Source organism: Indicator indicator, chromosome 11 (assembly GCF_027791375.1).
Source record: "Indicator indicator isolate 239-I01 chromosome 11, UM_Iind_1.1, whole genome shotgun sequence".
NCBI lineage: Eukaryota > Metazoa > Chordata > Aves > Piciformes > Indicatoridae > Indicator > Indicator indicator.
Window position 1 is genome coordinate 30,274,949 of NC_072020.1, and position 12,909 is coordinate 30,287,857.

General features: G+C 40.5%; 1 protein-coding gene across 2 annotated transcripts in view; it reads right to left on the bottom strand.

Annotated features, from left to right (window-relative positions):
* Window positions 1-12,909, bottom strand: part of TBC1D5 (TBC1 domain family member 5) — a 206,160-nt gene that overhangs the window by 163,419 nt on the left and 29,832 nt on the right. Inside the window, exon 2 of one of the 2 annotated variants that reach the window (XM_054384865.1) lies at window positions 10,207-10,273. In XM_054384865.1, coding sequence (XP_054240840.1) covers window positions 10,207-10,273 — 67 coding nt within the window. The remainder of the gene's footprint in view (window positions 1-10,206; window positions 10,274-12,909) is intronic. The other variant, XM_054384866.1, reaches the window with a different exon arrangement.

Below are 12,909 nucleotides of genomic sequence, written 5' to 3' on the forward strand. Positions count from 1 at the left end.
CTGTTCTAATAGGCCTATCTTCTTGCACATAAGAAACGAGGTTGATCTCCTAGCAAATCATATTACAAGCTTATTCATTATCCTCTTTCTTTTCAACACATGTTTTGTGGCTCTGATGCTTGTTAAGATAATCACAAACATCAGATCTTCAGAGAGAAAAATACAAAGGTCTGGATGAGAGATTTCTCTCTCTGTGGACACACTGTAAGGAAGGAAGAACAATAAGCAGGACTTTATCTCAGAAAGTCTAAGTAAAATTTTACATGCACTTAGATACCACTTTTGAAAAGGTATTTAAAATCCCTAAAGTTTAGCACCCTCATAAAAGACACTGGAATGCCCTATTGCCCAGCTCTTGAGAAGCAAGTAACTATACACTCTTTCAGAAAAAGTGACACAAATAAAGTAACAAGATGCTGTGGCACAACTGCTCAGCTTACCGTGACAGACACCTGAAAAATAATTTTGGAATTTTGGATTTACTGAGCTGTAGTAGTGCTGGGGAGATGTAACAAAGACTTTCTCTCACTGATAGCAAGTGGAGGAACATCAGCCTCTGGCTCTGCTGCTAAATTTTGATCTACAGCATAATGGCAAAATCAATGCATCGAGCAGAGCCATGCAGAAGAATGCAATGCCCACCTGAGCTCATTACAAAACAAACACTATGTTCAGAAGAGGAAGAAATACAATTGAGGAAGAGTGGTATAGCACAGATAGCAATCACTGCTAGTTAACTTCTGCATTTATTGATTTACAGGATAAAGATGCTGATCTGTACGAATGCAGAACCCAAGTTTAAAGCTAGTGGAAGAAGCATTTTTGTACTATGATGTTCAGACAAGAGAAAAGTCTGTGGAAGAAGATAAAACTCATGGTGAAGAACTTCTTCCTAACATCCAATCAGAATCTACCCACTTCCAGTTTTGCTCCATTCCCCCTAGTTCTGTCAGTCTCTGACACCCTAAAAAGTCCCTCCCCAGCTTTCTTGTAGCCCCCTTCAGATACTTGAAGGTCACAATAAGGTCTCCTGGGAGCCTTCTCTTCTCTAGACTGAACAGCCCCAACTCTCTCAGTCTGTCTCCATAGCAGAGGAGCTCCAGCCCTCTGATCATCCTTGTGGCCCTTCTCTGCACCATCCAGGTCCTTCTTGTAATAGAGGCTCCAGAACTGGATACAGTGCTCCAGGTGGGGTCTCACCAGAGTGGAGTAGAGAGGGAGAATATCCTCCCTTGACCTGCTGGCTACCATTCTCTTGATGCAGCCCAGGATCTGGTTGGCTTTCTGGGCTGCAAGTGCAAGCTGCTGGCTCATGTTGAGCTTCTCATCCACCAGCAACCCCAAGTCCTTTTCTTCAGGGCTGCTCTCAAGCCAGACCCTGCCCAGCCTGCACCAGTGCTTGGGATTGCGCCGACTGAGATGCGAGACCTTGCACTTGGTCTCGTTGAACTTAACGAGGTTGGCTTTGGCCCAGCCCTCCAGTCTGTCAAGATCCTTCTGGATATGGACAGTCTGATAGAAATCCTAAGAAAACTGTTGAGCAGTGCTGCCAGCATTGGCAAAATAATTTTTCAAAAGTGGTATGACTGCACTCCGAAAAATACATTTCGCTTTTTCTACCATTTCTGTTCATCTTCAGAACGCACTTTTTCAAATGTTGAAACCCAAACCTGGCTCCCCTGAGGTACTCCATGAAGCAACAGTCTACAGAACAGCCCAGCACGAAGAAGAAAAAAAAAATCTCAAACTGCTGTGTTGTGTGTTTTGCAATATAAGGTCTTCATTGATAGGAACACCAATAAATGAATGTACTACCTATGTTTAAATAGAGGCGAGAGTTCTTTTCAAACATATTCATGTAAATCCAAGAAACATGCATAGGTTGTATTATTTATTATGCTACAAAATCAACAGTTGAGAAAAAAAGGGAGGCAACAGCCAAGAAGGTAATAAAACCAGAGTTGATTCTGTAAAAAATGGGGGAAAAATAATGGAAAGGTAGTATTGAGTAATAAGCAGTAAGATTCTGAACCAAACCGCTTCTGAAACGCACAGACTTTTATTTGCTACCCTGAAAATTCACTTGACAGCCTTAATGTGAAGGCTTATCAAACTGCTTGGAAAATATATGTATTTTCCTGTTTCCTCAACTCCTGCCTCAGGATATGAGGCAGAGTTAAGAGCCATGTAAGTGTGAATACGCACGGCTGAGCTGCTGGGAGGCTCAACATTCAAAGGGCAGATTTCTCTAAGCAGTTCAGGTCTTTTGCCTGACACACAGTTAAAAAGGTTTGTGTGGAGAAAGGTAAAAATCACCTTCTGAAGTAAGCATCCTAGCAAAAACTTAAGGCTATTAGCTAGCAATGCTTTTGAAGTTACTGCTCTGTGTGTGGTCAGGGAACGGAAACAAGGCTGCTCTGGCAGCAGGATGCCAGCATGTCTCCTAGCATTGGATCTGGTGCGGAACCACAAAATACCTTTCTCCATTGAAAGGCTGAAAGACCTGGGGCTCTTTAGCCTGGAGGAGAATGAGAGGGGATCTTATCAATGTGTATAAATACCTAAAGAGCAGAAGTCAAGAGGATGGGGCCAGGCTTTTTTCAGTGGTGCCCAGTGATAGGACAAGGGGCAGTGGGTACATAGTAGAACATAGGAAATTTCACTTAAACATGAGGGTGATGTAGTACTGCAGCAGGCTGCCCAGAGAGACTGTGGAGTCTCCTTCTCTGGAGAATTTCAAAACCTGCCTGGATGCATTCCTTTGCTACCTGATCTAGGTGTACCTGTGTTAGCAGGGTGGTGGTTGGACTAGATGATCTCCAGAGATCCCTTCCAGCCCCTACCACTCTATGATTCTATGATATTCCAAACTGTGCACTTTGCCGTGGTGGTGCTCAGCCAAAGGACCAGGTTTGGCCCTGGGAAAGCAATTAACTTCCAAGCCTGAAACAGTAGAAGAATTCCTGTAAGAGACATTTCAAACTCTCTATTTCATCAGCTCGCTCTCCTCTACCCATTACTTTCTGCACAAATTTACAGAATGGTGTAACAAAACGTAGATACTATGTTCAATTACTTTTATTTTCATATTGTAACCAATTTACCAGTTGCAAAGTCAAAACTTCCTAGTTTAAATCCTCCCAGCACCTTTGGAATTTTAGCAGGTACATGCAGAACACTTACTTTCTCATTCTCCTGATTAGGATTCCCCTCTGCTCATTTTACCCTTTTGCTTTTTCATATCCACAGCTAACCAAAGGTCTGATTATATGAACAGCCTTATTATACGAACAGACTTGTAGGGGAGAAGGGTGAGTAGAGAAGCATGGTGGGGGGGGGCATTTGAGACCTGGGTTTTGGCCTGATTTGGAGGGAGGTTGTCTGGTGTCTAAGGAATTTGTAAGGCATGTCATAAGACAAGGAAGAAGTAGTTGTCATTAAGGACCTGAAACCCTATGTGCAGTACACTTTTGCTGAGATCCAAACATTTTGTCTTGGGTTTAAGGAGCGACACAGAGCCTGGAGAAGAGGAGACTTAGAGGGGACCTTATCACTCTCTACAACTACCTAAAAGGGAGTTGTAGTCAGGTGGGGGTCAGGCTCTTCTCCCAGGCAACTTGTGACAGGACAAGAGGGCATGGCCTGAAGCTGTGCCAGGGACATTTAGGTTGGATATTAGGAAGCACCTCCTGACAGAAAGGCTGATTAGGCACTGGGGTGGACTGCCCAGGGAGGTGGTGGAGTCACCATCACTGGAGGTGTTTAAGAAAAGCTTGGATGTGGCACTTGGTGGCATGGTTTAGCTGATGTGGTGGTGTTAGGTCATAGGCTGGACTTGATGATCTCAGAGGTCTTTTCCAGCCTCAGTAATTCTGTGATTCTATATGAAGCTTTGGCCTAAGCGGATTCTTTGGTAAGTGTGTCCGTGGTGGATTATGAAGCTTTTTGTATTTGATATGCTTTGCACTGTAGTATGTAGTCATGAATAGCATTTCCATTTAAACTTCCCACTCTATCCAATCCAGTGGTCCAGTGTGGAGTGTTTTCTTTAACTCATTTGAGAAGGGTTAAAGAGTTCTGTCTCACTCCTTAAACCCAAGACAAAATGTTTGGATCTCAGCAAAAGTGTACTGCACATAGGCTTTCAGGTCCTTAATGGCAACTTCGTCTTCCTTGTCTTATGACATGCCTTACAAATTCCTTAGGACACCAGACAAGGAATGCAGAGTACATCATCTGTGGAAGGAAGAAGTCAATAAAAGAAGTTTGACAAGATGGAGCTGGAAATTATATAATGGTCTTTGAGCAGAAAAAGAAAGTAATTTTGAAGGAACTCATGGAAAACCAGAAATCTTCTAAGCTCTCAGCACGTAAGACAGTGATCTTCTTGGATGTGGAGAAAAAAGGTGTTAAGATGAAAAATGTCATCAGTGTAATGAGTCTTTGGCTAAAAATATGAGCTCTACAAGATGGAATTGCTAATATCTTCAAAACCATGGACAAAATGAGAATACTGGCACAGACTACCATGTTCAGAGAAAGATTACAAGCACATTCACAATGTAATCTTTCAGAAGAATCACAAAATTCAAGGACAGAGTTTATAGGCTCTCAGGTAAAATTAACTTCTACTGAAAAGGCCTCTTTGCACATAAATGGCATCAACCAGAATGGGGTCCCACAAGCAGCTCTATGTAGGACAAACATGGATGCCATTTCTACTGCTTCCTTGTGGAAAGACAGAAAGGATGCAAGCACTGAATTCTCCTTACAGAGTGGAGGTGCAGTGCATTTCACTGCTTCACTCTCTGTTCTCAAAGGTATTTGAAAAATCCAACAGAAGCAAGCTTGTTCTTTATAGCTCTTGATTCTGTGTGGACACATAGTGGACAAAGTTAGGGAAAACAGGTGAAAATCACACAAGCATGGCTTAAAAGTGAAACAGTAAAGAAATATCACCTGTGTATGAATGAGATAAATAGCATTATGTAGATGAAAAGGGGCTCCTTCTTAGTAGACTAAGGCAAGACAGTGGAAGTTGTCTACATCTTCACAGAGTCACAGAATCAGAACTCACACTATGTTTAACACCTAAGAACAGAGGCTGTGTAGCCATTTCTAGCTCAGCTGCCAAGAAAAGCCATCGGTCAAAGAGGAATCAAAATAGTTTCACTGCCTGCTTTTCAAAGGGGGTAGAACACGGAGGAACAGCTTGCACCCCTTGCAGTCTTGCTTCTGTATGCTCTGTATCAGTCCTGTGGTTGCTGGCTGGCACACAAGAAACATGCCTTAGCCAGCAGGACCACATTGCCTTTTTGCAGTAAGAAAGAAAACATCTGGTAAGCAGAATCTGTAAGAAGTCAGGGGAAGAAAATGAAATACCAAAGTCTTTCTTACACTAGATCTGTCTATTTGAAATATCAGTTGAAGAAGGAATATATATTGTCTACACAACCCACAGCTTAGAGCAACCATCACTTGTCATAGGGTTTAAGCCACACAAGAAAGAACTTTACCTTGATTTGAGGGGTAGAAATTAAACTTACATACAAGTGCAGAGATGTATTAAGAAATTACCCAGCATAATAGTCATGAATCTCTGAATCACAAAGGAAGTTAACAATACAAGTATGAAAAGCGAGCTTTTTCTTAGGTTATATATTTATTAGAAGCAGTATTAATGTATGAATCCACCTTGGAAGAAAAGAAGTGTCCTTGAGATGTTAGATTCTATCAGCCAAATTGAATGTCTGCATCAATGGCTCTCCCTAAAAGTCATAATTAGGTCATTAAAATATATTTAGAAAAATAGCCTGTAAAATAAAGTTAAAAAATACTCACCTTCATTTTATTTCATAGGTCACTGTTATACCATCTAATAAGATAATTAAAAACATGCAAGCAGCTGGTACTGAGGCTAAACAGATTAATGTAATAGTCTGTAGTCATATGTGCTGGCAAGGGGTTCACCTCTTTGGCGAGGAGAAGGTCAGCTGCCCTTGGGAAGGCAGGAGAAAGACAGTATTTCTACTTTCCAGTGGCACTGCATTGCAGATACTGAAACTGAAGACCCACACCTATTTTTCTTTTCCTTTTGGTGAAGCTTGACTGATTTGCACATCCAGAAAAGGCTTTTAAAACCATAGCAATATAATAATACAATATAGCAGAATTTAAATGTCTTCCTCAAGCTCCTTTTGTTTTAAAGATGGAAGTTATTTTATGTCTACATCTTTGTTCAAATTTCTCTAATAGTGAACTTCTAATTTTGGTGACAGGGTCCTACAAAATAATTTTCATAATTTCTTCTTGGCAAAGCTTCTTCCCAAGCCCACAAAGAATACTCCCATGAGAGCCTGAAGACCAGACAGAAAATGCTCTATGAGCTGACAGATCACATTCACAAACTCACAGAATATTTAGAGATATATGTCAGTTACTTATGCTTTTCACTTCCAAACTTTATGACCTAAAAGGAAATGTTAACTATCTGAACATAAGCAGCATTAAATCCATGCCATGATCAACATAAGCAAGAATCACAAACTCTAGGGTGACACCATCATATTAAAAATAAAACTAGACAAAGAGTTCTACAGCATCATAAATATATCAAAGGATAATGATCTGACATCCTTTATTAATAAACACATCCACACTCAGAGTCTTGTACTGGATAGTGTAAAATTGTCTTTCAAAACCAAGTGCTGGAATCAAGTAACTACCCCTCCCATTACTGTAGTGAAAACAATATGCTCTTAGGAGCATTTTAGCAGCAAAACATATTAAAAAAAATTTATAAACATTTGGAGTTGCCTCTTCTCCTAGAGAAATTGTAAAGAGACTGCTACTGATAACACATGAAGCACTTTTTGTTTTAGTAAAACTTCCACTAGGATTTTGTATATAGCAGCCTTCCACAAGCATGACATTTACCATGATCCAAATATGCCTTTGTCTCTTTCAGGGCAAAAAGTCACCACCCAGACTTTTTTTAAATACATTGAAACCCACTGAATAAACAAGGCTATCACCAGTTTTATCAAATTACTAACACATTGAAACAATATTCACTGAAAATATCCTAAGACCAAACCTCTAATGAGTCCTTAAAGAAATAACAACCACTTAACATCATTCATTACCTTTCAAGGCACTTTAAGGTTCACTTTTTGTCTTTTGAAAGGTATTACCTGCTCATTTTCACCTAACATCCAGCCTAGAATGCTAACTGTCATGCAATATTCAACCTAACCAGTAAATGTACAACTAGGCTCATTATATGATGGGAGTTGCTTGTCACTGAACAGAATATATTAATTTCACACCTTAAACACTGTAATATTACTTAATAATGGTGCTAGCTTGACAACTGTTAGAAGTCAGAGGTTTCTTTCATATATATACACACACCCATATGATATACTCACATACATATATATGTATACTGTGATATCTTGCTTTATCATCTTGCCTCTAATTATTTAAACAACAATACTCTGGCAGTGGTATGGTATATGGAACTGCTTTAAAAATATTAATTTACTTCAGTTTTGTCAGATAGGGCTGTAGTCCTCTCTGACAGCATACAATTATTATTCAGGAGAGGTCATAGCCAACATTGCACTTTTTATATGCACTTTGGACTCAAAAATATGGATATACAAAGATCAGCTTTAACCTTCACCTATTTCTGAAGCATTAGAGATGGCTGAGGATTCTCTATGGTTTCGACTGATTTAAATCCAGTTTTGGGAGGTTCTCCTCCCCCTCTACTGTGCCCTGGTGAGACCTCACCTGGAATATTGCATCCAGTTTTGGGCTCCCTAGTTCAAGAGAGACAGGGATCTACTGGAAAGAGTCAAAGGGAGGGCTACTAGGATGATGAAGGGACTGGAGCACTGCCCTGCGAGGAGAGGCTGAGAGCCCTGGGGCTGTTTAGTCTGGAGAAGAGAAGACTGAGAGGGGATTTAATGCATGCTTACCAATATCTGAGGGCTGGGGGTCAAGAGGGAGGGGACAGGCTCTGCTCAGTTGCACCCTGGGATAGGACAAGGGACAATGGATAGAAACTCCAGCCCAGGAGGTTCCACCTCAACATGAGGAGGAACTTCTTCACTGTGAGGGTCACAGAGCACTGGAACAGGCTCCCCAGAGAGGTTGTGGAGTCTCCTCTGGAGACTTTCCAGACCTATCTGGATGCATTCCTGTGTGACCTGTGCTAGATTCTATGGTCCTGCTCTGGCAACAGGGTTGGACTTGATGATTTCTGGAGGTCCCTTCCAACCCCTAACACCCTGTGAAGTAAACAGCACCATGTCCTGTCCTCCACTTACTTCTAGCTGTCCATGCTAGCTACTTTCCTTGCACTGGCACCAATAACCATCTGAACTTTTGCAGGCAGACACTGTGAACCAAGCCATCAGAAAGCTCTCTCTACATAGAATGAATAGGTTGGACTAGATTAGGTCCCTGAACTAGCTCAGAGAGATGAGTACTCCTGCAGGAGTGAAGAAGGGGTAGGAAAAAAGGGTCAGACACCAGCCCCACAGCTTACACTCTCATGGAACCAGAGCCTAGCTGAAGCTGGCTTCTTATTCTTCAAGTGTCACACTTTGGCAGGTGTAACAGCTGGGGCTCTTGAATTAACAACTTTCAGGAATAAGTGTCCTGGAATTAGCAGCAGAGAGCTCTCAACTCCTCTCTTGCTGATCTTGCTAAATTCTATCTTGCCTATTTTGCACAGACTGCTTCAAGGTCTCTGTATCTACATGTGGCTCACCTACAAAACACGAAGATTACTCTGGGTGTTTTTTTTTAGCCCTTTTTGAAAGTTAGATAGTATGTTGCATGCATTAGAGAACACAAACATGACAAAAAATTGAGTCAGGCAGACCCCTGAAATGGATCTGCTAAGGTACCCTTCCCCAAGTGAACATGCTAGCTACCCTTGAAGGGTTTTGTATCACCACAAAGTAAGTTTCATTAGAACAGACTTTCTAGGATACAGAAAACTGGAAGGATTTGCAGACCAAACCTCCCCTGTCCCACCATGTCCCTGCTGGTATACCCTTTCTTTCCAACCTTGCTCTCAGTCTATGAAGCTTCCCCTGGGTGTTTGAATCACAACAAACCCTCTAGGTCTTTAGGAAAAGTCTTTGTTTTCAGTGTTCTCAAAACCAGGTCATTCACTCCTCCTCAGCAATCTCTCAGCCTCCAACAAGTTCTCAAGGTGCTGTGTCCCTCCCTGCCAACTCACACCTGAAGACTCCTCGTGTCCAGCACAGCTCACTGTCTGGAAGATGCTGCACATTTCCCACCCAGCTGGCTGCAACCAAGACAAGCCAAACAGGCAGGTTCCTCCTGCCTGCCTGCCTACACCTCTTTGAAGTACAGACTCCAGCAGACTACAAATAACAAATGAGAAAGATGCCATCCATCAATGTTCACTAAATGAATCCCAAACAATAATGTGGTAAGCTTGTTTTACTTAAGCATCAAAATCAGATGCAGTCATTCTGGTTAGCAAAAATGTTACTATTAATTTCCCAGTCACAAGGACAAAGATTTAGCATTTGTTGTAGCGACAGCATGTTTCTGGCTGGAAGATAAAACTGCATTATCTGCTGAATACCTTTCTGTGCTTTCAAGTGCAAGATACCCTCTGGTATGTACTCAAGCAATACTCAAGTTCAAAAGAGTTACTCAGCATCATGTCTCCTTAATTCAGCAGAACTGAGACATTATTTTCCTGTCAGAAAACCTCAGATTTAACAAATCCTGGCTTTGGTTTCTGACCTGAAATAATGAACAAATATTGTTCCATAGCTGCTGTTACTTTGGAGGCAACCAGCAAAGAGATCCCTTGCTGATCCCATACCTTAGCTGCTATGAGCCGAGGTGAGATTTTTCTACTTTATTGAATACTTCTGAGAAAACAAATAAAAATATTTAGGCTTACAAACATCCTGAACTTTCATTAATTAAACATTCTAAACAGTTTTCTCAAAAAAAAAAAAATCCAGAAAACTATTCACATAATTCCTTAATCAAACCCTTCACGTCCTTTAGCCTACTGACAGTTGCAATTTAGGATGTGAAATACTCTTAAACTACATGGACCTGTTCTTTTGCTTTAAATAAGTCATGCTGCTTATTATATTCAAATGTATTAAAATTAGAAAAGAATTGTAAAAAATTACCAACCTGTAAGAAATAAAAGTTCCATCAGAATCTGAAGTGAGGTGTGCACTTCCATTTCCATTTGATCTTCCTAAAACAAAAATAAAACACCTTTATTATGAGACAAACTCTGATAATAAGAAACACAATATATAGATGAGAACTGTGATTGACTTTATTATATGTGGTAACTTTAGTTTATGAGAAAACTTGCATAGGTAATTCTCAACCTTACAGCTTCAAATTCTTACAGCTATCAAGATTGACAACTAGCTCCAGGTTCACTTTAGAGTTTGAGTGTTCTGACAACTTTACTAGCATAAGATTAAAGAGGTATACCATATAAATAGATGATCTAATTCAACTTAAAGTTTGCTAACTGTCTCACAGCCCCACACTCCTGATATCCAGGAGGCACCCTTCTTTGCAGATCAGGCTGCTTTTCTGTTTATTTCAGGATCTTTGCTTACTTCAGACATTCCTTTCAAAATACTCACCCATTCCTTTTGGCATAGAACTTTCCTTCCAAATGTTTTTTTTTTTTTCCCATCTAACTTGGAATGCATTTTTACTGATTTTGATTTAATAACTCTTGCACCTTTGTCTAAAATAAATCCCCAAACTCTACTGCATTTCAGTCTAACATCGGTGAGTTTGGTTGATTTCATTTTGAAAACGGAAATCCTAACTTAATCAATCTTCTTTTTGTTTACTAAATTTAACGAAATTAACAACACCAGAAATTTCATCCAGGAGCTGACCCTCCTATTATTAATAACCATCTGTTCCTTTTTTTTCTTGTATCTTGAAAATAGTCTCCCCTGTTGGGATAGTCTTAAGTAACATGATTTTACATATATTATCCAGCTCCACATCTGATCCTGAGCATTCAGAGAAACAGCTGAACTGTGTTCAACCTCTTTTAAAGCCATATGGCTAGGTGCAATGACACTGGGCATTTTTTGATAGGGACACAGCACATCAAAATGGGTCCTGAATGCAGTACTGCATTTCTACTTAGAAAACTCCTAAGCATTCACCTCTCACACTAGTCAGGCTGAAAAAGAAAACTCATTCACAAAGCTAAGTTAACATGCTGAAAAATAGCTTTTTGGAAGTCTTTTCTAGAATGGTAACATGACCTTCTTCCTTTCTGAGGAATGAGGTTTAAGAATACCTCAAACATTTGAAGGCCTTTATCATCTTTCAACTACACCATTAGTCCTGCTTGAAGTGTTAACAGGACCACAAAGAAAACCAGAATCCTGGTGGTAGAAGTTGTTCTTTCATCATGATCCCACGACAAAGGGATCTTCAGCCTCCTAAGGATGTCCTTCACAAAGTACTCTCAGTGTAGCTTGCTTTATTCTGAAGCACTTTCTGAAAGGCTGGTGATTCCCTTTACTAAAATGACCACCACATTACTTTGTATACCTGCTGAGAATGATTCTCATGTTTACAGAAGTTATTGTTGGGAGATTTTTTTTGAGAGCTGTTTTCGCTGTTCCATCATACCATTAAGCAACAGGTACCAAAACTCAATAGCAGTAGGAACATTCATTCAGCTCTCAAAAAGAGGGTTTAGTGGAGTGGGAATTTCCATGGTTGTTTTCTTGTTCCATCCTTTTTCTGACAGATATGTCTGTTATGACATCTTGAAAGATGTGAAAAAGTTGAAAGTGATAAAAATGATAAAGCAAAATATTCACTGACTTAAAAGTAGATTCCCTCAACTTTGCCTCCTATTATCTCAAAGTTCTTTAAGCAAATCCTGGTACGTCTTCATAGTCAGTAATACTTAAGCACAAATGGGTTAATAACTAATTCACCAACTAATGAACTGTGGGAATCCAGAGACTGGACAACCTCTCTTCAGGTAAATTCCAGTTATTCCTCCTTTTAAAAGATACAGAGACCTCCCAGTAGAACTGCTAAGGTTACTTGTATATTCCTCAGTGACAATGACACACGGCTGGTAAAATTAGGTTGTATACCAAACAGTTATGAATATAAGATTCATGATGCTGGTGAAAGAATTTCTGGTCTCAATTAAAAATCCCGACTGATTCAGTGTTATCCTAATATTTAGAGATCCTTTTTGAGACTTGAAAATGGGAAGAAGGACTCTGTTGAAGAAACAGTGCATGCTCTACCAATTCTGTCCCACAACCCCTGCAAAGATTTCCACATTTAAACTGCAAAAGCAAGGGGGAAAAAAAAGTCTTATCACACTTTCAGAGGAAAGAGAAGGGAAAGAACCAGTACCATAACAAGCATCAGTATCAAAGTAAGTATGGTCAAGGTGCTCAGCTTTCAGCACTAGAGTAGTCAATAGAGTATACAATAATAAAATATGGCACTAACCTTCCAAAGGGCCTGAAAATCATAGAGACATAGAATGATTTGTGTTGGGAGGGACCTTTAAAGGGTCATAGAATGATTTGTGTTGGGAGGGACCTTTACAGGTCATATGAGAGCTGCTCCAGCCCTCTGATCATTGTTGTATCTCTCCTGTGGACCTGCTTGAGCAGGTGAATGTCTTTCCTGTGCTGAGGATTCTAGAGCTGATCAGAGTATTGCAGGTGGGATCTCACCAGAGCAGACTATGGGGGAGAACCACCTCCCTGGAGCTGCTGGCCACACCACAAGACCCATCTGAATGCATTCCTGTGTGACTTGTGCTAGATTCTATGGTCCTGCTCTGGCAGGGGGGTTGGACTCGATGAT